At 57.5% G+C, this 26,226-nt stretch overlaps 1 protein-coding gene across 2 annotated transcripts in view; it reads left to right on the forward strand.

Moving 5' to 3' along the window:
• SCN4A (sodium voltage-gated channel alpha subunit 4) overlaps positions 1 to 22,830 on the forward strand; it is a 41,248-nt gene extending 18,418 nt beyond the window's left edge. For both annotated transcript variants that reach the window (XM_031468883.2, XM_064495674.1), the window contains 16 exons: positions 403 to 612; positions 1,141 to 1,294; positions 3,106 to 3,344; positions 5,089 to 5,262; positions 6,059 to 6,415; positions 10,632 to 11,120; positions 12,977 to 13,109; positions 13,928 to 14,082; positions 14,617 to 14,790; positions 14,908 to 15,030; positions 16,336 to 16,614; positions 16,893 to 16,946; positions 17,161 to 17,298; positions 17,798 to 17,902; positions 18,539 to 18,809; positions 19,638 to 22,830. In XM_031468883.2, the coding sequence (XP_031324743.1) occupies positions 403 to 612; positions 1,141 to 1,294; positions 3,106 to 3,344; positions 5,089 to 5,262; positions 6,059 to 6,415; positions 10,632 to 11,120; positions 12,977 to 13,109; positions 13,928 to 14,082; positions 14,617 to 14,790; positions 14,908 to 15,030; positions 16,336 to 16,614; positions 16,893 to 16,946; positions 17,161 to 17,298; positions 17,798 to 17,902; positions 18,539 to 18,809; positions 19,638 to 20,863 (4,281 nt within the window). In that variant the 3' untranslated portion in view covers positions 20,864 to 22,830. The remainder of the gene's footprint in view (positions 1 to 402; positions 613 to 1,140; positions 1,295 to 3,105; positions 3,345 to 5,088; positions 5,263 to 6,058; positions 6,416 to 10,631; positions 11,121 to 12,976; positions 13,110 to 13,927; positions 14,083 to 14,616; positions 14,791 to 14,907; positions 15,031 to 16,335; positions 16,615 to 16,892; positions 16,947 to 17,160; positions 17,299 to 17,797; positions 17,903 to 18,538; positions 18,810 to 19,637) is intronic.
• Positions 22,831 to 26,226: the final 3,396 nt, after the last annotated feature.

The following is a 26,226-nucleotide window of genomic DNA, read 5'->3' on the forward strand; positions in this document are numbered from 1 at the left end:
ACACTGATGATGTTAATGATAATAGCAGTAATAGTAATAATAATAGATATTACTTGCTGAGCTCTAGCTAGGTGCCAGGCACTGTGGGAAAGCTAGGATTCAAGCTGACCCCCAAAGCCTATGTTTACTATTTTTTATCCTGGTTCTCTATCTCAAGATGTCTGGCTGGGGTTCTCAGGGCTCTCTGAGCCAGGAGACAAGGAAAGTCTGGACCCCAAGTATATCTTTTGGAGCTCCCCAGGAGGTGGCTTAGCCTGCCAAGGATGGCCACACCCTGCCTCAGAGGCTCTCAGATCGCCAGACTCTGTGAGGCGCCCTCTCTGTTTTCTTCTTGGGGCGATGGGTGTGGGTGAAAGCAGGCAGGGTGCTCTGTGATGCTTCCTCTCCCTCCCCCTCTCCCAGACCCTTCGAGCAGCTGGCAAGACCTACATGATCTTCTTCGTGGTCATCATTTTCCTGGGCTCCTTCTACCTCATCAACCTGATCCTGGCAGTGGTGGCCATGGCCTACGCTGAGCAAAACGAGGCCACCTTGGCTGAGGACCAGGAGAAAGAAGAAGAGTTTCAGCAGATGCTGGAGAAATTTAAAAAGCAGCAGGAGGAGCAGGAGAAGGTCTGGACTCAGGAAGAGGAGGCCGAGGGTGTGGGAGAGGCACGGGGTAGGGGCTGCAAGGCCGGGGAGGGCCCATGCTGGAGCTCTGGTTGGGTGGGAGGCATCCAGGCAGTACAAAGTATTTTGCAGCTCAGTGCCTCAGTTTCCCCATATATAACAAGGAATCTGGAGTAGTTAAACCTGAAGTAGCCATCCAGCTCAAATGGTCTTATGATTCTCACGGGCAGGGTTTAGGTCCATGCTGGGGGCGAGGTGGGTTCTGATGAGTCCCTAGGGAGCAGCTGCCCATCACCCATCATCTCATGAAGCTCAGGGTCCATCAAGGTTTCAGAGAGAGAAGAGTCCTTTGATCCCTACCCTGTCACCCCCACCACCACTGAGGTTGCCACCCCTACCTACACTAGGCTGGGCACAGGCCAGATAAAGGGGCCCCGGCCTGAAGGACTCAGGAAGAAGCTTGGAGAGTCCATTGTCCATCCCCATGGCTCAGAGATGGACTTTATGTCCATCACCCTTGCTGGTCCACAGGCCAAGGCCGCCCAGGCTCTGGAAATTGGGGATGCAGATGGGGACCCAGCCCACAACAAAGACTGCAATGGCAGCCTGGACACATCGGCTGGGGAGAAGGGGCCCCTGAGACCGAGCTGCAGCGCAGACAGTGGTGTTTCAGGCGCTATGGAAGGTGAGTGCTCGACCTCCCCATCCCCATCCTACTCTCAGGGTGGATGAGGAAGGGGGTTGCCTGGCTGGGCCCAGCTTCAGGACAGTAACTTAATATTGGCATCGAAGAAATGGCTGTGATAAATATAGTTCTGGCTTAACCTGCCCCAGTTCTGGCTGCAAGGCTGGGCTGCTGTGGGAACTGGGGGCTTCCGGGAGGGCCCTGGGGGCTGCCAAGGCCATGGGGAAAGACAGGATAATAATACTAACCAGGAAGGTCCAGTGTTCCGGAAACTGGAGATTGTGCTCCTCAAATATATTCTGGGTAAAAGTTAAAGGTCAAAGACCAGACTCTGCCCAGATAGAATCATAGACTCCTCCAAATTCCCATGCTGCCCCTCATGCCTCGGGAAGAGATAGGATAAGGTAATGAGGAGAGGGTGGATAGACACATGGATGGATGGATGGATGGGTGGGTGGGTGGATAGGTGGGTGGGTTGGTAGATGGATGGGTGGGTGAGTCGGTAGATGGATGGGTAGGTGGGTTGCTGGGCTGAAAGGTGAATAAATAGGAAGAGACATGGGTATATGGATGGATGAGAGGGAAGGAGAGAGGAGGAGGAAGGGAGGAAGCAAGGAAATCTGGCCTAGAAGGGATCTGGTCCCCTCCCAAGGCTTCTTGTTCCAGGATTGGCCTGGAGGACTTTGCCAATCTCTAGAGGGCTCCATTTTCCCTGACCTTGTGTGACAAGCACCCAGGCGTCTATGTGCCCTACCAGAATACGCCCCAGGGATGCTGGACAGAGCTGGCCAAGGAGGTCACTCCACACTGCCCTTGCCGGGACTGTTGTGAGGAGTTTTGGGCCTCAGACACATTTTGAGGCAGCTGCTGGAGCACCTGGGTTCGGGTTGGGGTGTCGCTGTCAGACCAGAATCTGCAGCCTTTGAGAGGTCCAGTTTACTAATTCCTGGATGGGGGTGAGGGTTAGCCACCCCCACCCCTGGGGTGTCCCAGTCAGGCACTCACACCCAGGTCTCCACGGGGCTGCCCCCAACTCCAGCCCCCTTCCTCATATATGACATGGGGGCACTAGTATACTCATCTCCTACATCTCAGGTGGTAATTAAATGAGATCTCACCTAGGCTGAGAACTCCCACAGGCAGCAGAGGCCTGGAAGACCAGGAAGAGAAGCAGCTTCACCCATAGGCCTTACAGAGCCCCAGGGTTCGGAGCTGGAGTGACCAGAACAGGGAATGTTTCCAGAAAGCTACCTTGTGGGAAAGGAAGGACTGGCTGGGGACAGTCTTAGAGGGGCCGTATACTGGCAGTGGGAGGGAGAGCTCTCAGAGGGACTCTCGAGCGGCACTGGTCAGTGGCAGGTGGGACTGGGACCCAACCCTCAGGCCCAGGCACGGTGGTGTCTCCCCTGCTGGGATCGCAGCCCTGAGCCATGGGTAGGAGATGGAGGTCAGGAGAGGAGCCCGGGTGTTGGAGGGGGTTTGCCAGGAAGGTGGAGTTGTAGTAGAGCATTGTTAGAAGGAGCCTGGGGTAAGACTGCTGAGGGCGTGGCTTTTGAGGGTCAGAGCTCTAAGGGATTGTGCTTTGGGGGTGGAGCATTGAGGAGTGGGGCCATGTAGGCGGGGTCTAGGGGTGGGTCCTGAAGGTGACCCGCTGAGAGGCAGGGCTTGGACTAGGCCTCCATGAGGGGGCAGGGCTTGAGATGTGGTACTCTAAGGGGCGGGGCTTGGAGGGTGGGACCAAAGATCTAGGTGGAGGAAGGAGCACACGAGGGGGGATCCTCATCAGGTGTCTGTTTCCGCCCAACTCCCAGAGCTGGAAGAGGCCCACCAGAAGTGCCCACCGTGGTGGTACAAGTGTTCCCACACAGTGCTCATATGGAACTGTTGCACCCCGTGGGTGAAGTTCAAGAACATCATCCACCTGATCGTCATGGACCCCTTCGTTGACCTGGGCATCACCATCTGCATCGTGCTCAACACCCTCTTCATGGCCATGGAGCACTACCCCATGACCGAGGACTTCGACAGAGTGCTCAGCGTGGGCAACCTGGTAGGGACAGGACATGGGGAGGTGGTCCTTCCGAGGCAGGATGGGAGAGGGGCCACAGGGCCTGATGGGCTGTATGGAAATAGGGGGCACTATTAGGGGGTGTACGGGGACAGACTGGGGTTATTTTCCCACATATGGGGGCATGAGTTGATGTACAGGGAGGTACATGGGGTGATCGATGGGAGGTGGAATTTGGGTTTCAGGGTATTTGGGGGCAGAGACAGTGGGGATGAGGTGCTGGACTTCTTAAGATCAGGACTCCAGGGGCTCTGGTGTGCAGGCCATGCCCTGCAGGCAGAGATGGGGGAGTGAGAGCATGGAGGTGGGAAAGGGGCTGGATACCAAGTCTCCCCGCTTTCAGAGGTTGTTGTGGGCCTAAGAGGGACTGGGGACTTGGAAGTGGGGACATAGAGCCCTGGGAACCTGGGCCCAAGAGGCACTGGCTCACCCTGGAGGCCCAGCCCCACCCCTGGTTGCTGCCATTTCTCCAGCATGGCCAGGCCAGCTCCCCTCTCCAGCCCTTTCTGCCCCACTATTGTTGACACTCACTGATCCGCCTGCTTATCCCTGCCCATTAGGAGCATTATCACCTCGTTGCAGCCCTGGTGGAGCCTGACAAAGGGAAAAAACCGCCTCCTCCTCCAGCCCTGCCCCACCCTTCCCAATTCTCTTCCACAGTCTTTCCCAGTTGGCAGATTGGCAAGATGCTCCCCCTCCCCTGAGGCCGAGGGGAGCCTAGGGAGTGGAAGACTTGGGGCCTGGAGCAGGACAAGGACTGGGTGGGTGGCACAGGAATCAGACCCCAGACTCCCCAGCCTGCGAGGCAAGCACGTTTATCCCATGGAGATGCCCCAGGCAGCCGTGGCCAGGCTGGGCTGGAGGGACAAGGGTACACTCTGGACTCGAGGCGCAGCTGCTGGGGTGTGCGTGATGGGCCCGGCCCGCCGCCTGCCCACCCCCTGCCCACACTCTGCTGCTGTCTGGGCACCTGCTATGGCCGGGACAACTCCTGGGCGGGGCTCAGTATGTGTCTGGGCAGGCTGTGGACCCGGGGCAGCTGGTGCCCGGCAGGAGGGGGGGCCCTGCCTAGGGAGCTTTCAGGGGCTCTGCAGCCCTCAAACTCCAAGTCAGGGGGTTGCAGGGATCAGCTCTGGCTTCTCACTGATCCTCAACTTCATCCGCTTTTGGCCCCTGCCCTAGACTTCTGAGTCCACCAAAATTTTCTGAGTCCTGGAACCCCCACCAACCAGGGTAGAGAGGCTATAGGGTGTAGAGACAAGAGACTGTACTAAGCACCCCAAGATCTGGGTTTGAGACCTGACTCATTCCCATATGGGCACATGACCGAGAGCTTGCCGCTGACTGCTCTGAGCCTCAATTTCTCATCTCTGGGACAAGCGTGATAATCTTGCCCAGCTTCAGAGAGATCGGGATACTGCTGAGGTCGTAGCCACATAGCACTCTGTGAGTGATGAATATTATGATTGGGGTGAAGCCCCAGGAAGTCAAGTGACTGGCCTATGGTCACAAGGCCAGGAGCAGATGGGTCCTGGGCTCTAGATGGTACCCGGTCTGCCCTGTGGCATGGCCGTTCTGCTCCTCACTCACGTACACACACCTGCCTACCCACCTCAGGGCTCTGCCGCCCTCCCCTTGAGCCCCTGGGCTCTGCCAGGAGGTGGGAATAGGGCGGGAGACTTGTGCCCCCGAGGCTCTGTGACGGGGACTGCACCCCACCCCACAGGTCTTCACGGGCATCTTCACGGCTGAGATGGTACTGAAGCTCATCGCCCTGGACCCCTATGAGTACTTCCAGCAGGGCTGGAACATCTTTGACAGTATCATCGTCACTCTCAGCCTGGTGGAACTGGGCCTGGCCAACGTGCAGGGGCTGTCCGTGCTCCGCTCCTTCCGTCTGGTGCGTGAGGACCCAGGACCCGGGACCCGGGCTGAGGAGGGGTCGGGTGGGGTGGGGATGCTCAGAGGATAGGTGGAGAAACCCCCAAGAAGCCAGAGGGCTGGAAGTGAGGACCCCCTGCCCTTGTGGGCACCACTTCACCTCTCAGAGCCTTTCTTACTGGAAATAGGGAGAAAATTGTCCTTCCCCTTATTACACAGAGCTGCTGGAGGACCAAAATGACAGTCCAGGAGCTGACATTTGGACTTGACTACTAAGTGACCTTGGGCAGCCGTAGGGCAGACCTGAGAGCTGAGGCTCAGAAAACGCATCAGTAGTGGAAATGGAACTCTGAATTAATGTCTCTCCCACCACCCCATAGGAGCACTTTTATTATGTTTTTAACTTTATTGTGGGACCTATCATGCACCCACCAAAGTATAGAGAAGGTAAGGTGAACCTCTGTGTACCTATCACCCAGCTCCAACAACCATCAACATTCTATAGCTCTTGTTTTATCTGTCCCCCAACTTTTTATGGTAGGGGGAGTATGTTAAAGCAAATCCTGACATTTAATTTCACTTGCAAATACATTAGCCTGTATCTTTAAGAAAGAAAGGCTCACACAAAGAGGATGGGGTGGTAGGTTATGAGCATTTCCATTTAACAGAGAGGTAAACTGAAGTCTTGCATCCCTCAGGGGGTGGGGGGCTCAAGCTGCTCAAAAGCATTATTTCTCCCATAAGGATGGGGCTCCCTCGGGGTTAGGTCAGGAGTCCCTGGGCCTCACTGGCCCCTGCACCCCTCTGCCCGGCAGCTGCGGGTCTTCAAGCTGGCCAAGTCGTGGCCAACTCTGAACATGCTCATCAAGATCATCGGCAACTCGGTGGGGGCGCTGGGCAACCTGACGCTGGTGCTGGCCATCATCGTGTTCATCTTCGCCGTGGTGGGCATGCAGTTGTTCGGCAAGAGCTACAAGGAGTGTGTGTGCAAGATCTCCTTGGACTGCAGCCTGCCCCGCTGGCACATGAACGACTTCTTCCACTCCTTCCTCATCGTCTTCCGCATCCTGTGTGGGGAGTGGATCGAGACCATGTGGGACTGCATGGAGGTGGCCGGCCAGGCCATGTGCCTCACCGTCTTCCTCATGGTCATGGTCATCGGCAACCTGGTGGTGAGTGAGGCTGGCTGGGTGGCACCCCCACCCTCGCCCAGGAAATCCAAGTGTTCAAACCTATCCTGTGCCTTTATTTCCTTTAAATCAGGCTGTCGTCCAAGGGCCCTTTTCCTCTGAGGTTGAACTGTTTGAAATCCCTGATACTTGACCATTTTCTCTCTCTCCCCAACTCCAGATGGCAGCTGTATGTGATTTAACCCAGCAGCTCTCAAATTTTAACCTGATTAAGGACCACCTGGGGGTTTCTCAAAATCTAGATTCCTGGGCCCGTCCCCCAGAGTCAGATGCAGCAGCTCTGAGCTGGGGCCTGGGAATCTGCATGTCTCATGCATTCTGGGGCATGTTACTGAGATGTTACTGCTGCTGGTCCAGGGACCACAGTTGGAACCTAGTGTTTTGGGTAAAGTAATATGATCCCTGAAGTCAAACTGACTACGTTCCAGGCCCAGCTCCTTCACCATCTGTGTGACCTTGAACTAATTACTGCTTTCTGGTTGGCTGGGTTCTCTAACTTCACGTGGAAGAATGGTTGGCACCTCATGGGGTGGCCGGGAGGACTGACTGTGACAGAAGAAGGCCCAGGGAGGGGTTGGCACCGGGAACTCCTGGGCCTCTTGTCCTCCTCTCCTCTCACCCTCCCTTCCTGGGAATCAGGCCCCGGGCATTGGGAGGACCAGAGTTGGCATAAACTGTACCCATCCTGCTACTTTCTGTGGCTCCGGGCTTGGCGTGGGAGATGGTGCAGGGAAGGAGGTGCAAGGGCAGATGAGAAGCAGGGGCTGGGGGCCGTGGGCCAGCTGACTAGAATTTCTGTGGCTAGGGCCTGGGGAAGCATCTCTCCTTACCCTCCTGACCTGACTCCTCCCCTTCTCCGGGTGGGGGTCACCCCTGCCAGGAGTGCCAGGCCCAGCTGCCCCCTGCAGTGGCCAACGCTGCCCTGGGCAACAGGGGGGTGGGAAGACGCATGTCCCCACATTCCGCAAAGGCTGGTGGAATCCTTGAGCTGCTGGGTCAGCACTTCTCAGATATCGCTGAGCTCCGGCTGGGGGCTGGGTTGGATGGGTGGCAGGGGTGTCACCTCGACTGAGAAGGGGACCATGGGATGGAGTCCTGAGCCCCCAGGGGCAGCTAGACAGCAGAACCCAGGCTGGCTGTTCCTGGGATGCGGGGCTGGGGGAGCAGGGAGAGAGAGGGAAGATGCCCCAGCAGAACTTTGGGGCAGGATTCGGAGTGGGGGTGGTGTGTGGCAGACTCTGAGTAGAAGTGTGTGAAGGCAAGTTTAAGGGCTTGGGGGTGACTCACAGGGCCTGCAGGAGGTTTCTGTCTGTGTGTGTGTAAACTCAAAAACATTTTAGGCCCCCACTTTGCTACTTGCTGACTAAGAAACCTTGGGCAAGTTATTTACTCTCTCTGGCCTCAGTTTTTCTCATCAGGAAAATGGGGATAATGATGGCGGTGATGTACTCCATTGGGTGGTCGTAACAATTACATAACAAATGTTTAAGTGCTTAGTGATGTGCTTGGCCCACGAGGCCAGGGGAGTCCAACATCACAGGCTTGTTGGGAGCAGTGGCAGTGTAGGTACCCGCCTCTATCATCACACTCCTGCCCCAGTGTTGGGCTCCTGCCCTGTGCCAGTTCCAGCACAAGGGGCTTTACGTGTATTATCCCTAAGGCTCTCCGTAACCCTGTGAGGCAGGTAATGTTGGCTCCGTGCTCCCTGGAGGCACAACTAGTGTGAAACTGAGCCCGGACTAGAACAACCTGGGTCTGTGCAACTCCACTAACAACAGCATCAATAGTGGCAGCAGTGACACTCATCATAAGGCAGCATCAGCAACAGCACTGCTGACAGCTGACCTCTATTCATGTTTATTTCGCGTTCTGAGCACTTTCTGTGTTGATTTCTCAATGCTCACCACCCCCATCCCTGATGAGGGATGGACGTGCTGCTGTATGTCTCTGTTGTAGCTGAGGAAGCACAGGCTCAGGGAGGTCCATTGGTAGCCTGTGCAGGATTTGAACCCAAGCAATCTGCACTGCACTGAACTGCTCTGTGTGTCACCCACCCCTCCCCCAACCTCACACAGACATGCCACTGACACTGTTTTCCAGCCCAGCTCCGTGGCTCTCCCACTTTGCTCGAAGGGAGCGAAGCGGCTGAGGGAGGTGGCACTGTCAGCTCCTTGGGCACTGTCCCCGCCCACCACCTTCCCAGGCCTCATGGAAGCAAGTGTCTGCCAGAGGGCACTGGGACACCTGCCAGGGAGTGTGGGGACCCAGGTCCCCTGCATCCATGACACTCCAGCACTTCCTTGGGGCTACAGTGAAGGAGAGGAAATGACCAGGTCATAGGTAACCCACCCCTCAGAGCCCCCCGGGGAAACATGAGGTCCACCCCCCTTCCCTCCAACCCCCCCCAACGCCTTGCCTGAAGCAGCTATTTCTGTCCTGGGCAGGAGCCGTGTGCAAACCCTGCTGACCCAGAGAGCAGCTAATTCCCATCTCAGATGTGTTTCTGGCAACTGGACACCTCCCCCCAGAGAAGGAAAGAAAGATCAGTAAATGTTGGTGGGGGGCAAAGGCAGAAAAGCAGCTAGAAGGCGTGGAGATGGGAATGAATCCCCCCGGCACATCTTCCCAGAGAGAAAAGATATACATTACAGAATATACATAGTTTAAAGATATTATGCCAACATGATAGTTAAGACAATGACAAAAAGACCTTGGAGGACACTGGTGAAAAGCAGGTAGTGAGACAGGTGGAGAAGACAGTCAAAGGAGGCAGTCGCCCCTTGGTATCTTGGGAGATTGGTTCCAGGATGCCTGCAGATACCCAAATCAGAGGATATTCAAGTCCTATAGAAAACAGCAGTACAGTTGGCCCGATTCCTCACATCCACTCACACACCAGTCACGCCCCAGGCCCCCAGAGTAAGACCTGCCTCTGGCTGACAGGAGCCAGGACCCCCACCCTAGCCAGGCTGCACCTTCTTTCTCACTGCCCTGGAGTGTGGGCTGTGGAAGGCAGGGCCGCTGCACTGTGCAAACTCTGGGGTGGCCATTCACATTGTAGTCTAAATAAATGTTATCCTCTAAAGTTGTACAATGACTGGAAACCTGGATGCTAGTTCTGAATGTGCTGGGTGTCCTAGGGAAAGTCACTCCGCCTCTCTGGGACCCAGTTTCCTTATTAATAAAATACTTAGCTGGCCTCGGAGTTCATTGCACTCCTCTCTGTACCTTGCAGAGTCTTCTGCTATTGCACACATAACAGTCAAAATGTTTTGAGTGCCTACTGTGTGCACCACTTGTATGACCTTTTAATCGTCACAACAACGTGAGGAGGTAGGCACAGAAATCATCCCAATTTTACAGATGAGGAAACTGAGGCACAGAACAGTGATATGACTTGCCTCAGGACACATAGCTAGTAACCTGAGGTTCAAGGTCAAGCAGCATGGTTTCGAAGCTCAGGCACCCCAGTCTCTACTTCCATGCAAACCCACTGCATTGTGTTTGATCACATGTCTGTCTCTGGGCTGGGAGCAAACTGAGGCCATTTGCTCCTGCACACAGTGGGAAGGGCTCAGCAAATTTCTGTCTGATAGAAAATAAAGTTAGTGGGGTAGATCAGTAGCCTCTTAAGTCCCTTTCAGTGGGATATAAGAGTAAAGGACCAGGTAGAGCAGAGAACCCCAAAGGAAAAATAGGAGGTGAATAGCAGTAGGTCAGATGCCCCTTCCACAGCAACAGGGGACATATATCCGAGCACCAGGGAGCACAGGGTCTATTAAGAGTCCCACTTAGACAAGAGAAGAAGGCTCAAAAGATTCAGGTTCCCAATAAGTCCTGGAAGCTTGGACGCATGAGCCCTGTTTTTCATTCTGCTTCCCCTGGCAGTGGAGGTGGAGGACAGTCATAGAAATCATCCCTGTCACCCTGTGGGCCTCCCCAAACCCTGCCTTCATCTTGGTTGGCAGAGTCCTATCATGTACCCAAGCCCCAGTTCCCTCATCTGTAAAGTGGGCGTGATGGTAACACTCCTCACCTCCATGAGCAGTTGTAAGGATTCTGTTGGGTGACATCCTCATCGATGGCCAACACGTGGTAGGTCTGATCGGGAGGCTCATGGACCCTTGCAATGGCTGAAGGTGGCACCCTCAGGAGCCCAGAGGCTGAGCTCAGGATCCCCCCACCCCCTGCTCCCCAGGTCCTGAACCTCTTCTTGGCCCTGCTGCTCAGCTCCTTCAGCGCCGATAGCCTGGCGGCCTCGGACGAGGATGGCGAGATGAACAACCTGCAGATTGCCATCGCACGCATCACATGGGGCATCGGCTTCGCCAAAGCCTTCCTCATGGGGCTGCTGCATGGCAAGATCCTGAGCCCCAAGGACATCATGCTGAGCCTCGGGGGGATTGGGGAGGACGGCGAGGCCGGCGAGGCTGGGGAGAGTGCCCCCGAGGAAGAGAAGAAGGAGCCGCCGCCCGAGGAAGGTGACAAGGACCTCAAGAAGGACAATCACATCCTGAATCACGTGGGCCTGGTTGACGGCCCTCCCCCCAGCATCGAGCTAGACCACCTCAACTTCATCAACAACCCCTACCTGACCATCCACGTGCCCATCGCCTCCGAGGAGTCCGACCTGGAGATGCCCACGGAGGAGGAAACTGACACTTTCTCAGAGCCTGAGGATGGCAAGGTGAGCCCGTCGCAGGGCCTGGTTCGAGGGGTCAAGGGTCACAGACACGACTTCATATTTTTGTGTGACTTTGGGCAAGTCACCCATCCTCTCTAAGCCTGTTTCTCCATCTGTAAAATGGGGTAATGGTATCTACCTTGTGGCACTACTGTGAGCATTAGATGAGATGCTGTGTGCAAAGCACATAGTCAGTGCTCTGTGAATGGTGACTGTTAGGACTGTTACTAATACAATTATTCTGATCTGTCCTGCCTGTCCTAATACCCCAGTCCCCTCCCTTCACTCCTGCCCCACAACTCCGCCTGGGTCCCCTCTCACCACCAGGTGGCGCTCTTGGACAGGATGTTCTTACCTGTGGCACCTCAGCTCGAGGGCTGGAACTCGAGGCCTCTCTTAATCCTGCTCTGGGCTTGAAACCCCAGCCAAGTCCTTGCCGTTATCATCTACTTCTGTTTAGGGGCTGGTGCCAACCTCCAAGCATGGGCCAAAATGCCAGGTCTGGGCTGAGGACTCTGAGGAGAGGGGTCAAGGGCCCCCTGCCTTGGGTACAATCAGAACAGAGAGCTGGTGTGCAGCCTCAGCAGGAGCCCTGAGCCACCTAGGCCGCCTGTGCAGGGCACCTGCTGCTGGGCTGAGATGCCCCTCCTCTACGAGAGTGGGCATAGAACTGGCAGTCGCCTCCCAGAAGCTCAGGCTGAGGCTGGGCTTTGCCTGGACCTCGCAGGGGAGCTGACTCTGAGGCCCCTCGCCCACCCTCCAGCTCTGGCAGGGGACGGACTATCACATAAGCTAGGACAGGGTCCCCTGCCCACCCCCACCCTATGGCCCTGGGCCTAGCTGGGCACCAGAGCCTGAATAAACTTTGGCCTGAAAGCTCTTGACTCCTTATTCCCCCCAAATACGTGGCATGCTGACTTACCAGGGGGCTGGGTGCCTGCCAAGCTATAAATACCCTGGGAAACGTGGCACCAACCTCGGTAAGAGGAGCAGAGGTGGAGGACGGCTGGAGAGCACCCAGGGCCAAGGCTCTGAGGACTCTGTGTGTATGGGGGGTGCAGCGAGCGTGGCTCCCAGGGACTCTGAGGGTTGCGGTGCACAGGCAACGAGCAGGGCAAGTGGCTCAGTGGGTGCCCGGCCTGACTTAACACCCGGTGCCTCTGTTTCCCTTTCTGTCAGCTGGGCACAGGGACCTCCCTAGTTTTCTGGTCACCATTCTGGGAGCTGCTCCCCAGCCTACCCTGTCCATCTTCCTTTTCAGGGGCCTCCCCCCACCACCTGAGCCATGAAGGGGCCCCCTGAGGAGTGGAAGCTGGGGCCAGGAGGCTGGCCTGGAATAGCACCAGGAGGAGGTGGGGGAGGCCTGGCCAAACTGGAGCCCCAGCCCCACCTCTGCCCGACCCCACTCCCATCAGGTGCTCTTGGCCTCAGGCTGGAACTTCTGCTATGGAAAAATTTCCATCCTTTCTGGATTCCTCAGCCAAACAGGCCCTGAGGATGGAAAGGCTCAGACCTTGGGGGCACCATCCTCCATTATCTGCAGGCTGTGGCAGCCCCAGCTCCATCCTGACCCGCTTCCCTCCCTAAGCCTCCTCCCTGTCCCACTCCAAACCTAAGGGCCATGAGAGCTGGACCACAGCTGCCTCAGTCACTGTGCTTCTTCTGCAAAGGGCCCAGTGCTGGCTCCATAATCCAGAATTGAGTGAATGAATGAATGGATGAATTGAGTGAATGAATGAATGGATGAATGAGTCTCCTCGTCCCCTCCTTCCCTTCTCCATTCTGCTCTCCCATCTTGACTTCCTCGGCCCCACCTGGTGGGAGGACCCAGGGGTCATGTGACCCTGTGGCCCCTGCAGAAGCCGCTGCAGCCCCTGGATGGGAACTCCTCCGTCTGCAGCACTGCCGACTACAAGCCCCCCGAGGAGGACCCCGAGGAGCAGGCCGAAGAGAACCCTGATGGGGAGCAGCCTGAGGAGTGCTTCACGGAGGGTGAGCCCACATGTGCATCCCCACTTGCCTCCCCGAGCGCAGCAGACGCCAAAAGGGACAGGTCAGGCTAGGGCCCAAGGCGGGAACAGCCCTAGCCCCAACTCATTGCCTCCTTGGGGACATCACAGGGACACGCATATCACAAAAGCAGACAGGGCCTCCTTCCCTTAATGCTACCCTGCCTTGCTGCACCCTAGGAGAATACAACCCCAGGAAGCGGTGTCAGAGCTGAGGATGCCTCTGAATCCCTGACCCCTGACCCCAAGTGTGTGCAGTGTCAGCCCTGTGGGCTGCTGTGCAGAACCCCTGTGAGCCCTGAGTGTGGCCAGCATGAAGCAGGTGCTGAGCAATGGCTGCTCTAAGACCATCATCCTCCTCCCCGGCTTCATCTTCCAGAGAGAGGCCTGCCCAGCCCTTCAGGAACATTTTACCCAGAGGGCCTGGATTGTGCAAAGTGAAGGCTACCTGGGCAAGGTGGGGAAGGGTGGGGACAGCTGATGGTTACCTGCGCTGGTGGCCTGCACCCCTGCGCTCTGGAACGTGTCTCTGCACGTCCATCCCAGGCAGCGGGTGACACATGGCTGGAGTGGGCTGTGGAGGGAGGGCCTGAGGCCCCCATGTGAGGGGTGGGGCTGGACTGCCCTACTTCTCACCCATTTCCAACTGGCAGCAGAGAACCCAGAGACAGGTGTTGGAAGAAGGGGCCCCTAGTCTGGGGGGTGGGCATCCTGGGCAGGTGTCAGGAACAGGCTGACTGTGCGTCCTAAGGCAGCCCCCAGGCCTGTGACGTGGTACCCCTGCTGCCTTCCCTCCCCAAGCCTGTGTGCAACGCTTTCCCTGCCTCTATGTGGACATCTCCCAGGGCCGAGGGAAGATGTGGTGGACCCTCCGCAGGGCCTGCTTCAAGATTGTCGAGCACAACTGGTTCGAAACCTTCATTGTCTTCATGATCCTGCTCAGCAGTGGAGCCTTGGTAGGCACCACCCCAGGGGACGGGCAAGGGCAGGGGCCATGCCTGAAGCAGACCTCCTGGGGCTCCCTCCTTTCCATACCCTGGAAGGGATGCAGCCTGGACAGCCCCGAACCCACAGAATCCTAAAGAACTCACCAGTGGTTCCAGGATATGGTGTAGAATGTACTGATTTTTTTTTTGAGACAGATGGGCTCTGACTCTGCATGCATCCCCAGTTACCAGGTCCCGACCAGGTGGCAGGCGGGGAAGACCCCGGGACTGTGGGGTTGAGGGGCAGGATATGTCACTGTGACCCCCCCAGCAGACTATTGAGTGTTACTATGATTAGGCCTGGGAAAGAGGAGGCGAGGGGCTTCTTCGCACTGGGAAACTCACTGGCTCACCCCCTTGATGGGTGTGGGGAGTCTAGGGGATGCCACCAGCCTGGACCCCCCACAACCCAGTGCCAGACTCCTGGGAACCAGCAGCATCAGGCAGGGTGGCTGCTGCCCCAGCCTCCGGGCCCCGGTCACCCCGCCCCTCTGGTGCCCCCAGGCCTTCGAGGACATCTATATCGAGCAGCGGCGAGTCATCCGCACCATCCTGGAGTATGCAGACAAGGTCTTCACCTACGTCTTCATCTTGGAGATGCTGCTCAAGTGGGTGGCCTACGGCTTCAAGGTGTACTTTACCAACGCCTGGTGCTGGCTCGACTTCCTCATTGTGGATGTGAGTCCGCCCCACCCCTGGCCCCACCGCCCAATCTGGAGGCTGTCCTTTTGGCCAATGACTAAGGCAGCCTGGTCAGGCCCTGCACTCCCTGACTACCCCACCCTCCCTTTACAGGTCTCTATCATCAGTCTGGTGGCCAACTGGCTGGGCTACTCGGAGCTGGGAGCCATCAAATCCCTGCGGACGCTGCGGGCCCTGCGTCCCCTGAGGGCACTGTCCAGATTCGAGGGCATGAGGGTGGGTGCCGAAGGGAATTCCAAGCAGGGCTAAGGACTAAGGGAGCAGCCACTGCAGGGCAAGGTGCAGAGGGCGTGTCTGTACTCCGGCCACCACCGGGGGAGGCATGGGCCCAGGGCTCTGCTGAAGGCCAGATTTGGAGACCCACAGGTATCCTCCCACACCAGGCCAAGTGCCCATTCCTGCCCTCAGCCCCTCTCCTTAGCTCATCTCTGCCACCACTGGGGGCAGTAGAGGCTGCAGCAGCTCCCAGGAGGGGCCTGAGGGCACCCAGGCCAGAGGAGAGGAAGGAAAGCAGGTCTGTGGGTTTATAGGTGTCCCTCCCCAGCCTCAGACTGGGGCCCCCAGGGCTCTGAGCCTGCCCACCCTTCCCTCAGGCCCTTGAGGGCGGAAGTGACAGGTAAATACAGGGTTGGGGCAAGACCAGTGGGACTTCCCCAGCCAAGGGAGCTCTGTTAGGAACAAGACCCACTCTGGAGGGACAGAGCTCCATGAAGAGCTGGTTGCAGGCCAGCAGGGCACTCAGCCTGGGGACTCCCTCATGTTCATGTGAGAGGCCATCCAGTGCTGGGCCCTCCCATCCCCAGAGCCGGGGACCCGCTGCCCCCAGCTGGGGGGAAATGACCTGGCCATGGCCACACAGCTGGTTGTTGCCCCAGCCAGGAATAGAGCTCCCCTGGGCATCACCAGGCCTGTGCCACCCACTTTGTCTGGAGGTCCTGAACCAGCTTCTCCTTGAAAACAGACAGTTCTCAGATTTAGCCCAGCCTGAAATAATGAGGTTGGCCTTGGTGGCCAGAGCTGGTGGGGCACAGGGCTCCGGTCCCAGGGGTCCTACAGCTTCAAAGACCCTACTGGCTTCTTTTCTGTGTCTGTGTCTCTACTCCTGTGAGCAGATAAGCAGGGGGCTGGGTCACGGGGACTGAGTTTCCTATGGGGGCCGAGGAAAGAGTGTTTGTCTCCTGCCTGGTGACCCGTGGCCGGGCTGCTTCCAGAGAAGCCCAGCCCACCACTCTGGGCTGATGGCTCCAGCCAAGCAGAGAGATCTCTTCAGCCACCAGGCCGGCAACCCCCTACCCTCCTCCTTGCTTACCTCCTCCCCTACCGCCATGTAAAGCCCAGCAGACTTCTCCCTCAGGCCTGGCTCAGATCGGGCCCCCTCTAGGAAGCCCTCCCTGAGTAGCAAGGTCCAAATCTGCCTGGTCCCTTGGTTAGTGTGGATGGGGAGCCCTCTCCCAGAGGAGACCGGGTATCCCCACCTGCCTGGGGGCAGTTCAGACACTGACCCCGATCCCCGGCCGCCAGGTGGTGGTGAACGCCCTCCTGGGAGCCATCCCCTCCATCATGAATGTGCTGCTTGTCTGCCTCATCTTCTGGCTCATCTTCAGCATCATGGGTGTCAACCTGTTTGCCGGCAAGTTCTACTACTGCATGAATACCACCACCTCCGAGAGGTTCGACATCTCCGAAGTCAACAACAAATCTGAGTGCGAGAGCCTGATGCACACAGGCCAGGTCCGCTGGCTCAACATCAAGGTCAACTATGACAACGTGGGTCTAGGCTACCTCTCCCTCCTGCAGGTGGTGAGTGTGACCTGCTGCCCCTGGTGGTGGTGGAGGTACCCCTGCATTCTCATTGTACCTGAGCCCACTGCCACTCCTCTTTAGGGGGCCACCCAACCTGCCTCCAGGGCTGTGGGACCCTGAGGTAGTGTTTAGACCTCTCTGGTCTCTGATGCCTGCCCAGTGGGGCTCGGAGCAGGCAGCCTCTGGCGAGGACCAGGCTGGGAAAGGGAGGGAAACTCATGGATGATGGAAGCCAGGACCTGCCCCTCTCCTCACACCCAACCACACTCTCTTAGGCCACCTTCAAGGGCTGGATGGACATCATGTATGCAGCCGTGGACTCCCGGGAGGTAAGTGGGGGTGGGTGGAGTCTCTGCAATGTGGCTGGTGAGTGAGCCAGGGGAGAGGTTCCAAACCCATCGCCACCTCATACCACCTACTCAGGAGCCCCTGAGGGCCTGCAGACTAGGGGTGGATTGGCCCACTGTGAAACGGGGAGCAGGGAGCAGGCAGCATGTACCCTCAGCCCACCCAGCAATCCATCCCATCCTGTGGCCTCTGCAGCAGGGGGAGCAGCCGCAGTACGAGGTGAACATCTACATGTACCTCTATTTCGTCATCTTCATCATCTTCGGGTCCTTCTTCACCCTCAACCTCTTCATTGGTGTCATCATCGACAACTTCAACCAGCAGAAGAAGAAGATGAGTATCCGACCCTGGCCCCCTGCCTCCTCCCTCCCTTCGTCCACTCCTTCCTCCATGTGTTCACAAAAGCTGCCTCAGTACTCTGCTGTCACCGGTGGCCTGATTGAGGCAGCAAGCCTGGGTTCAGACATGGCCGTGAACCTCAGTTTCCTTATCTACAAAATGAGGTTCATGCCACCTAACTTGCTGGCCCCTTCCAGGGACCCAACAAGGTGCTGATGGAAGGTGGCCCAAAGCAGGCTGCGAGGCCCCTTCCCTCTGTCTGCCACCCACTCCCCTCTCCTCGTCTCCCCTCTCTGGACCCCTCAGCCCCCCTTCCTCTTCCTCTCTCCCCCCTCCCCTTGCCTGTCTCTGTCCCCTCCAGGTCCCCCTCCCCCTTCCCACCATTCCCCTCAGCTGGGGTGGGGGCTGCTTTAAGGGTGGTGCCTGAGGTAGGGAAGTCCTGGAAGCCAAGAAGGGGGACTTCCCCAAACTTACGGGCCCCATCCCACTATACTTTGGAGGGAAAGACATCTTCATGACGGAGGAACAGAAGAAATACTATAACGCCATGAAGAAGCTTGGCTCCAAGAAGCCCCAGAAGCCAATTCCCCGGCCCCAGGTACCAACCTTCCAGGCCCCTCCCACTGCAGCCTATATGAGGCTCCTGCTCAAGGGGGCCGAGGGGGCAAAATGCAGTCTGTGCTCTGCCCACTAGGCTGTGTCCCTGGCATGAGGCTGGGTCCACCTACAGGAAAGTTGGGTCCAGCTGCTGGGAGGGGTGCCTCTTTGTAACTGTACAGATACTTAATGCATACGCAGCAGCTGCCTGATAAACTCTGGCCATTGGTTTACTCCTTACTCAGACCTGCACAGCCCCCTAATGTCTACCTCCTCCACTGGTGGCCTCTGGGTCAAGGTCCCCTCCAAGAGGGAGGTGGAGGATGTCCACACAGCCCCCCCAGGGAGCAGTGACTTTGGGAGAAGGATGAGGTGTTGTTGGGGGACCTTGATGGGAGGAAAGGTCCCAGAGTGAGGAAGGATGCCCACAGAGCCCATGGAATGGCCTGTCTGGTGGGGCTCCCCTCCCTGCTCTGGCCAACTCCACCACCAGCCCTGACACCTTCTCTCTCTCCTTCTCCCTCCCCACCTCCCTCTCTCTCTGTCCTGCTATCCTGTCCTGCTGGTCCCTGTCCTGCCCTGACTGCTGCTGCCCACACCCCCCACGTGCATCCCTGCACTCCCTTCCCTGCTGCAGAACAAGATCCAGGGCATGGTTTACGACCTTGTGACAAAGCAGGTATTCGACATCACGATCATGATCCTCATCTGCCTCAACATGGTCACCATGATGGTGGAGACGGACGACCAGAGCGAGCTCAAGGTGGATATCCTGTACAAAATCAACATGGTCTTCATCATCGTCTTCACGGGCGAGTGTGTGCTCAAGATGTTCGCCCTGCGCCAGTACTTCTTCACCATCGGTTGGAACATCTTCGACTTCGTGGTTGTCATCCTGTCCATTGTGGGTGAGCAGGGCCAGATGGGGCTGAGTCCTTCAGGAAGGCTCGGTGCTCCCATCCTCATGTCCACATCCCAGCTCGTGCACCTGGAGTGCTCACACACACACACACACACAAGTGCGTGTGCACCTGGCGTCTATGCTTAATGCACAAAGGCATATATGGTGGGCTCCCAGGCAGCCTGTCACCTGTACACACATGAATACACCTCAAGAAACATTTACCTGACTAGTAGCTGCACACTCAGATGCCCATGTGCTTCGTGAAAAACGTAAGACGCTTCCAGTATCCATACACATAAGACAAGTGCGTGGATGCGTGTGTAATTATGATAGTAACTAGCTACCACCTATTGATCATTTATGACTTGACTGACACTGTGCCATGCCCTTCATGGGTATTAGCTCGCTAGTTGTATATAACAATGCCCCGAGGCTGGTACAGTTGTCGCCTCCATTTTACAGATGAGGAAACTGAGTCCCAAGCCAGTTACGTGACATGCCTGCAGTCACATGCCCATAGGTGTCCTCTCACTGTTATCTATGGCCTCCGCAAGGAGCCAGGGAATGGGCCTTCCCCTCACAACACCCACTTTGGCACATCCTACCTCCATGCAGCCGTGTCAGGGCAAAGCTGGAGCCCTGGGCCCCACGACCTCTGGGAGAGCCTAATGGGTCAGGCCATTCGGGCTGTGCTCTGAGCGCTGGGCTTCTCCTGACCCTCCCCAGGGACGAGCGCACCTGGCCAGGGCCCCCTTGAGCCGTGCATGCTCCCCGCTCCCCAACCCAGCCTCCCATCCGGAGGGCAGCCGTCCTCACCACTTCCTCCCTGCAGGACTCGCGCTCTCCGACCTGATCCAGAAATACTTCGTGTCACCCACGCTGTTCCGTGTGATCCGCCTGGCGCGGATCGGGCGCGTCCTGAGGCTGATCCGTGGGGCCAAGGGCATCCGGACACTGCTCTTTGCCCTGATGATGTCGCTGCCCGCGCTCTTCAACATCGGCCTCCTCCTCTTCCTGGTCATGTTCATCTACTCCATCTTCGGCATGTCCAACTTTGCCTACGTCAAGAAGGAGTCCGGCATCGATGACATGTTTAACTTTGAGACCTTCGGCAACAGCATCATCTGCCTCTTCGAGATCACCACGTCGGCTGGCTGGGATGGACTCCTCAACCCCATCCTCAACAGCGGGCCCCCTGACTGTGACCCCACCCTGGAGAACCCAGGCACCAGCGTCAGGGGCGACTGCGGCAACCCCTCCATCGGCATCTGCTTCTTCTGCAGCTACATCATCATCTCCTTCCTCATCGTGGTCAACATGTACATCGCCATCATCCTGGAGAACTTCAACGTGGCCACTGAGGAGAGCAGCGAGCCTCTCGGGGAGGATGACTTCGAGATGTTCTATGAGACTTGGGAGAAGTTTGACCCTGACGCCACGCAGTTCATCGACTACAGCCGACTCTCCGACTTTGTGGACACCCTGCAGGAGCCGCTGAGGATTGCCAAGCCCAACAAGATCAAGCTCATCACGATGGACCTGCCCATGGTGCCAGGGGACAAGATCCACTGCCTGGACATCCTCTTCGCCCTGACCAAAGAGGTCCTGGGCGACTCTGGGGAGATGGATGCCCTCAAGGAGACCATGGAGGAGAAGTTCATGGCGGCCAACCCCTCCAAGGTCTCCTACGAGCCCATCACCACCACCCTCAAGAGGAAGCAAGAGGAAGTGTGCGCCATCAAGATCCAGAGGGCCTACCGCCGGCACCTGCTCCAGCGCTCCGTCAAACAGGCGTCCTACATGTACCGCCACAGCCAGGACGGCAGCAGCGATGGGGCCCCCGAGAAGGAGGGGCTGATTGCCAACACCATGAGCAAGATGTATGGCCGTGAGAACGGGAACAGCAGTGTGCAGAGCAAGGGGGAGGAGAGGGGCTCCACTGGGGACTCCGGACCTGCCATGGGGCTCATGCCCATCAGCCCCTCAGACGCTGCCCTCCCTCCCTCCCCGCCCCTGGGGCAGACGGTGCGCCCAGGGGTCAAAGAGTCTCTTGTCTAGCAGGCGACGGTGAGGAGCCTGGCACAGCCCCAGAGCTCCCCGGTGGTGCCTGCCCGCTGAGGGAGTTAGGGCTTTGAGTCTGGGACTGACCCAGCTCCCTGTCGGGGACAGGATTTGGCCATGCTGGGGCTGTCACCCAGGCCGTGGATAATGGGAATTGTACCTGAAGGCTCCACTCTGGGCCTGAGGCCTCTGCCTCCATGATTTTACCTTCAAATTGTTCTCACCTCCTCGTGGGCCCTGCTGCCCTCCTCATGGCCCTGGGGGAGGTCAGAACATCCGGATCTCTGTCCCCTACTTGGGGAGGAGCTGGCCTGTGATGGAAGGATTGGCTGCCCTCCTACCACCAGAGTCTTAAGGGCTACTGACCTCTCCCCAGGAAGTGGCTCAGGTCCCCCAGCCCATCCCGGACAAAGTCGTCTTAACCTCAGTGAGAGCAGACACCTGACCTCAGGGCCTGCCAGCCCTCCCCTGACTCTGGGATGCGGCTCTGCTCTGCCAGCTCAGGAATTCCCTGAAAGAGGGAAACATCACTGGTCCAGAAATGGCTCCACAAACCTGATGGGCCGCTGGATCCTGACACATCGTGCTGGGTTGAGGCCCCTGAAACCCTTTCCTGATTTGTCCATTTTCCAGGTCCCGGCTCCCCTGGCTGGCTGCTGGGGGAAGGGCAAAAGGGAGGAGTCCACTTGGGAACTGTCTTTTCCTAGGAAGCAGGGATGGGCAGTGCAGCTTGGGTCCTGCCAGTGTTATTGCTGCACTGGGGGCTTTCTTGGCCTGAGCCCCCAGAGCTGGGGTGGGGCCAGGGGCCCTGGTGCTCAGGAAGATGATCCCCGTCCCCTCCGTTCCTCCCTCCCCGTCAGCACCACTGAGGGTCCTGGCAGCCTCACCAGCCCTAGAGGTCTCCTCCTCATCCCCCCCACCCCCCTCTCATCCTCCTTCCTCATCCTTCTCCCCTCCTCAAAATGATCCAAAGAAAGTTCTAGTTGAGCCCATGTTAGAGATTTCAGCACGGGGCAGGCACCACTCACCTGGCTCAGACCCAACCTTCCAGCTTCCTGCTGCCTGGAAAGCCAGGCGGCACTTCTGCCCCGGGGATGGCAGTGCCAGGCCTTGGCCGCCTCCTGAGAACAGACGAGGCCCAGCTCGGAGGAGGGGATGAGACCCCGGCTCAGGGGTCACTGGATATACTCACCTGTGTGTGCGCCTGTGTGTCTGCTTCATGCTGTGTGTCTACCCGCGTGTGTGTGTGTGTGTGTGTACCACTGTGTCTCATGGAGCCTGTGTATGCATGTGTGTAAGGGTACATTTGTGTATCTGTGTGGCAGTGTGCCCCGTAGTTTCTGACTGGTGTGTGTCTATGTGTGTGTGTTTTCTGTGCAGGCCTGTCCATGTCCATGTGTGTGTGTGCCTGTAAGTGTGAACACTTGTGGTAAGGTTTGCACGTTGAGTCCCCTGTTGCCCTTAGTTCCTCTTCTTTTTCTTCTTGTTTCTTGTGAACAGTTTGATTAAAACTCAGGAAGCAGCAAAACCTCCAAAACAACATGTGCGTGTGTCTGTGTGCGCACTGGCCGGAGCCCTCCCCTCTGCCCTGCTCACGGCCTCCTCGCCGGCCCTCCATGCTTCCCTGGAGGAGCCCCCACCCCTTCTGTCTCCTCTTGGCTCTTCCTTCAGAAGGTTCATCCTGGAGGGCTCAGCCGCCTCCCTGACCCGCACCCAGCCCGCTGCCGCTCCCTCCTCCTCATGCTCCAGACTTGCGTGGCCCAAAGAGCCTCAGCCTCTGTTGGTCGGGATACCGTCCATCGGCCCGGTACAGATTGCAGACCCAGTGTCACTGAGCAGGGTCCAGGCCTCCCCCTGCCTGCGGCCTCCTCCCCTGCAGACCCACACCCATTGGCGCCCTGTCCGGGTGGGAACAGGCCAGCGGACAGGCCCCTTTGTACAGTTCTTACAATAAACCTCCCCCTGGTGCCTCTAACACGTGGGCTTCTTCCTCTGTGCCTCTGTGAGCGGACATCGCCGGAAGTTGAGGACAGCCAGAAGGGCTGAAGGGACCTGGAGCCAAGTTGGGGAGAAGTGGGGAGCTGCGAGGGGTTGGGGAGTTGGGAGAAGGAGGGCCCCAGATCCCTTCTCTGGCTGTCTCCTGCCCCCCTCCAAAAGGAGGCTAGGGCTCCAGCCAAGAGGCTGGGGTCCAAGTGCCACCTTCCCCTAACCGTCAGCGCCATACGCCCTCTCCCCACCCGTGACAGCACCCAGGAAATAGGTGTTGGGACCTGAACCCCAGCCCCTCCTCTCTGGAAGCCCCTTTCACTTCTCTGGCCCCAACCCCAAGGCCCTAAGGTGCCTGTGGGCACATGACGGGCCCCTCCCTCTCCTCGGAGATACAGTCCCCCCAGGATGCTGCCTCTGACCCCTGACCCCAGAGAACCCCAGGACCCCATGGATTTATGACAAAGAGTAATATAATGTAGTGAGCTCAGTCCACAATCCTCGTGGGTAAAATAGAATTTTAGGTATAATTTTGTTGTCTACACCTTGATTTCTGATAGCCAGCGCTGTATTCCTCCAAACTAGTAAATACTTAGTCCCTTTCAGGATTTCTGTGTCCCCTTTTCCTGGGTCCTGAGGTTACCTAGCACCCCTGGGGGCTGGGGAAGTGCACCCACAGGCCACCCCCAACGTCCCTTAGCCATGTCCCTCAGCCATGTCCTTGAGGCCCCTTTCCATCCTGCAGTTCTCTTTGCCTGTGGGCGAGAGGGGTCCAGACCCCTGCAGGGTTCTCTGTGCCTTCAGCCAGGATGCTAACTCTCCTCCCTGGGGTGGGGAGGCCCCTTCTCCACACCTCTCCTGGGCCCTCTCTGGCCCCAAGGATGGGAGAACTTGAGGGTGCCCCGGCCCACCCTTCCCCTGAGCCTTGAATGGTAGAAGAGAAAAGGCAAAATCCTGTGTGGAAAACCTGGATAACATGGGCCACTATTTCAGAATTAGACCCCACACCCAGTTATCAGCGCTCCTCACAGCCCCAAGTGTAGACTGTGCTTCCAAGTACCTCACCAAGCCCTTCAGGTGCACGGTTCCTTTCAAGGCTCACAACGACCCTGTGAAGAAGATATTATTATGATTATTTCTATTTTACCCAAAAGAGGAAACTTGGTCTCTGAGAGGTTGAGACTGGGTGTTGCTTAACTGGGTTGCTATTGGCACAGGAGGCAGGGAAATGCTGCTTTGTGAGATGCCATCCTTCCCACTGCAGGGCCTTCAATGTCCCTGGCCCAGGAAGGCCAGTGATGCCCATTGGGGATTTGACCTTGGCAATGGCCCTCACGTGTTTCCAAATGCTCTCGGGGTGGTGCAGGACCACCCTTCGTTGAGAACCACCAGGTAACTTGGCGGGGCTTTCTGGCTGGTATCCTGCAGGGTCAGGATTCAAACCTGCATCCTTCTGAGCCTGCAGGCCTCTGGTACCAACAAGCCGAGCAGGGTCAGTAAGAGAGGGCTGGGGGAGGGCAGAGGACAGAGCCCTTCTTTCCAGACTAGAGTTCTGCCCTCCCCAACCCTTCCCAGTGTTGCCGGGGGTCCCTGCCCTCTTGTTTCCCCAAGCCCCCAGGCTCCTTGTCCCCTCTCCCTACACTCCCATCTCCTATTTTGATGCTGCCTTCCTGGAAAGGTGGGGTGGGAGCTGCCAGATGTCTGGACATACAGCCCAGGGCAGCCAGGGACAGAGGCGTGAGTGGGCTTACGAGGCCTCCTGTTCCAGGAAAGAAAAGGCGTCATGAGCCCCAGACAGAGCTCAATACTGTTGTCACTGGGGAGGGAACAGCATGGCCCCAATTGTGACAAATAACCCTGCAGATGGTGGGGCCCTCACTGTCCCCACCCCCTCTTGAAAACAGATCCCTGCCTGGCATGAATGGGAATGAAGTCCAAAGGACACATCTGCATCCCTGCCCACGGGGGATGAGGGTAGCTTCATGTTTGGAGGATGCCAACTACTCTCCCCAACCACCATGCCCCCTACAGTCACCCTGGGCCCCAGGACCAGATCCTGAGCACGCCCCGCACCACACAGCCCGGGCAGCACACCCATGTGAGGAGGTACAGGCACACATACACATGCGTGTCCCCTGCCTTCCCCAGTCATCCTCCCCACTTTGGGGACACCAGCCCCAAAGCTAACCAAGGCCTCCATCACCAGGAGCTACTTTGCTAAAGGAAGAAACCTCTGGATTTTTCCCTATTCCTTTGGGGGGGGGGTCTCCAGCTACCCCCACCAGCCCCAGGGGCCTGTGATCCCCAAGCTGACCTCAGGTGATGTTTATATTCCTGGGCTGTTTGTTCTGTGAACTGAACATCTGACACCTTTTCAGAGAAATGTTTTTCTTCATCTGAAACATCTGGAAACAGCAGGAACGTCTGGGACTGCCGGGAACAAGCTGTTCCTTGGATGAAAACTTAACCCTCCCGTCCCCACTTTGCATAGCTCCAGTCCTGGCTTGTGCTTCCCCGGGGGTGGCCCCCACTGTGCCAGGTGGGGCCTATGCCCAGGACCTAGAGGGCAGCTCCCAGACCTCTGCCTTCCTCACCACTGACCCTGGCATGGGAGGCAGGTCCACGTCTCCCTGAACCAAACAGAACTGCCAGCAGCACAGGCCATTTGAAAACTGGAGGGTGGTGAGGAGAATGAGATGTAGGCAGAGGACACACAGGATTGAGAGTCTTCCCTCCCCTCCTGGGGATTGGAAGAAGAGAGAGTGAGGGGCCGAGAGAATAAAGAGGCTGCCATAAAACATAAAACTCAAAAGTGGGCTCTGCTGTGGGGCTGAGGGGTACAAGCCTTCTGCAGGTGGCTGTGCAGGTTGTGTATTGCACAAGGGCACCTCCCTCCTTGCCCCCAAGGGGCCAGGGCTGTGTCTGATCCAGGGGCAGGGGCCCAATGTTGAGCTTCGACAAGCTCCTGGACACTATGGTCCCATCCATCATTCTGCTGTTGGGTGAGATAAAGCCAGAGAGCCTTTTTGCTGCAGAACCTGAAGGCTCCCCTACACTAGCATCCTGTCCTCCACCCAAGACCCCTAGAGCCGTGAATAGCAACACTTCAGTTCCCTGGGAGTCCCCGATTGCTGAGTGGTGGGTTTTCCCTAAGCCGTCTACACCTAAGTCTACCCCTCTTTGGCAGCTCCTAGCAAAGGAGGGGGAACTGTCACCAGGGCCTGGACCAAATCTTCTCCCAAGTGGCAGCCACTCTCAGCCTGTTCTTGTGCAAGAACTTCTGTGGCTCCCTTTCCTCCACAGGGTCAAATCTCTGTCAACCCCCAACACAGCCACCTGCACTTCAGCCAAAAGGCTATGTGCTGGGCCCCTCT

The sequence above is a fragment of the Camelus dromedarius genome, chromosome 16, assembly GCF_036321535.1.
Source record: "Camelus dromedarius isolate mCamDro1 chromosome 16, mCamDro1.pat, whole genome shotgun sequence".
Classification (NCBI taxonomy): Eukaryota; Metazoa; Chordata; class Mammalia; order Artiodactyla; family Camelidae; genus Camelus; species Camelus dromedarius.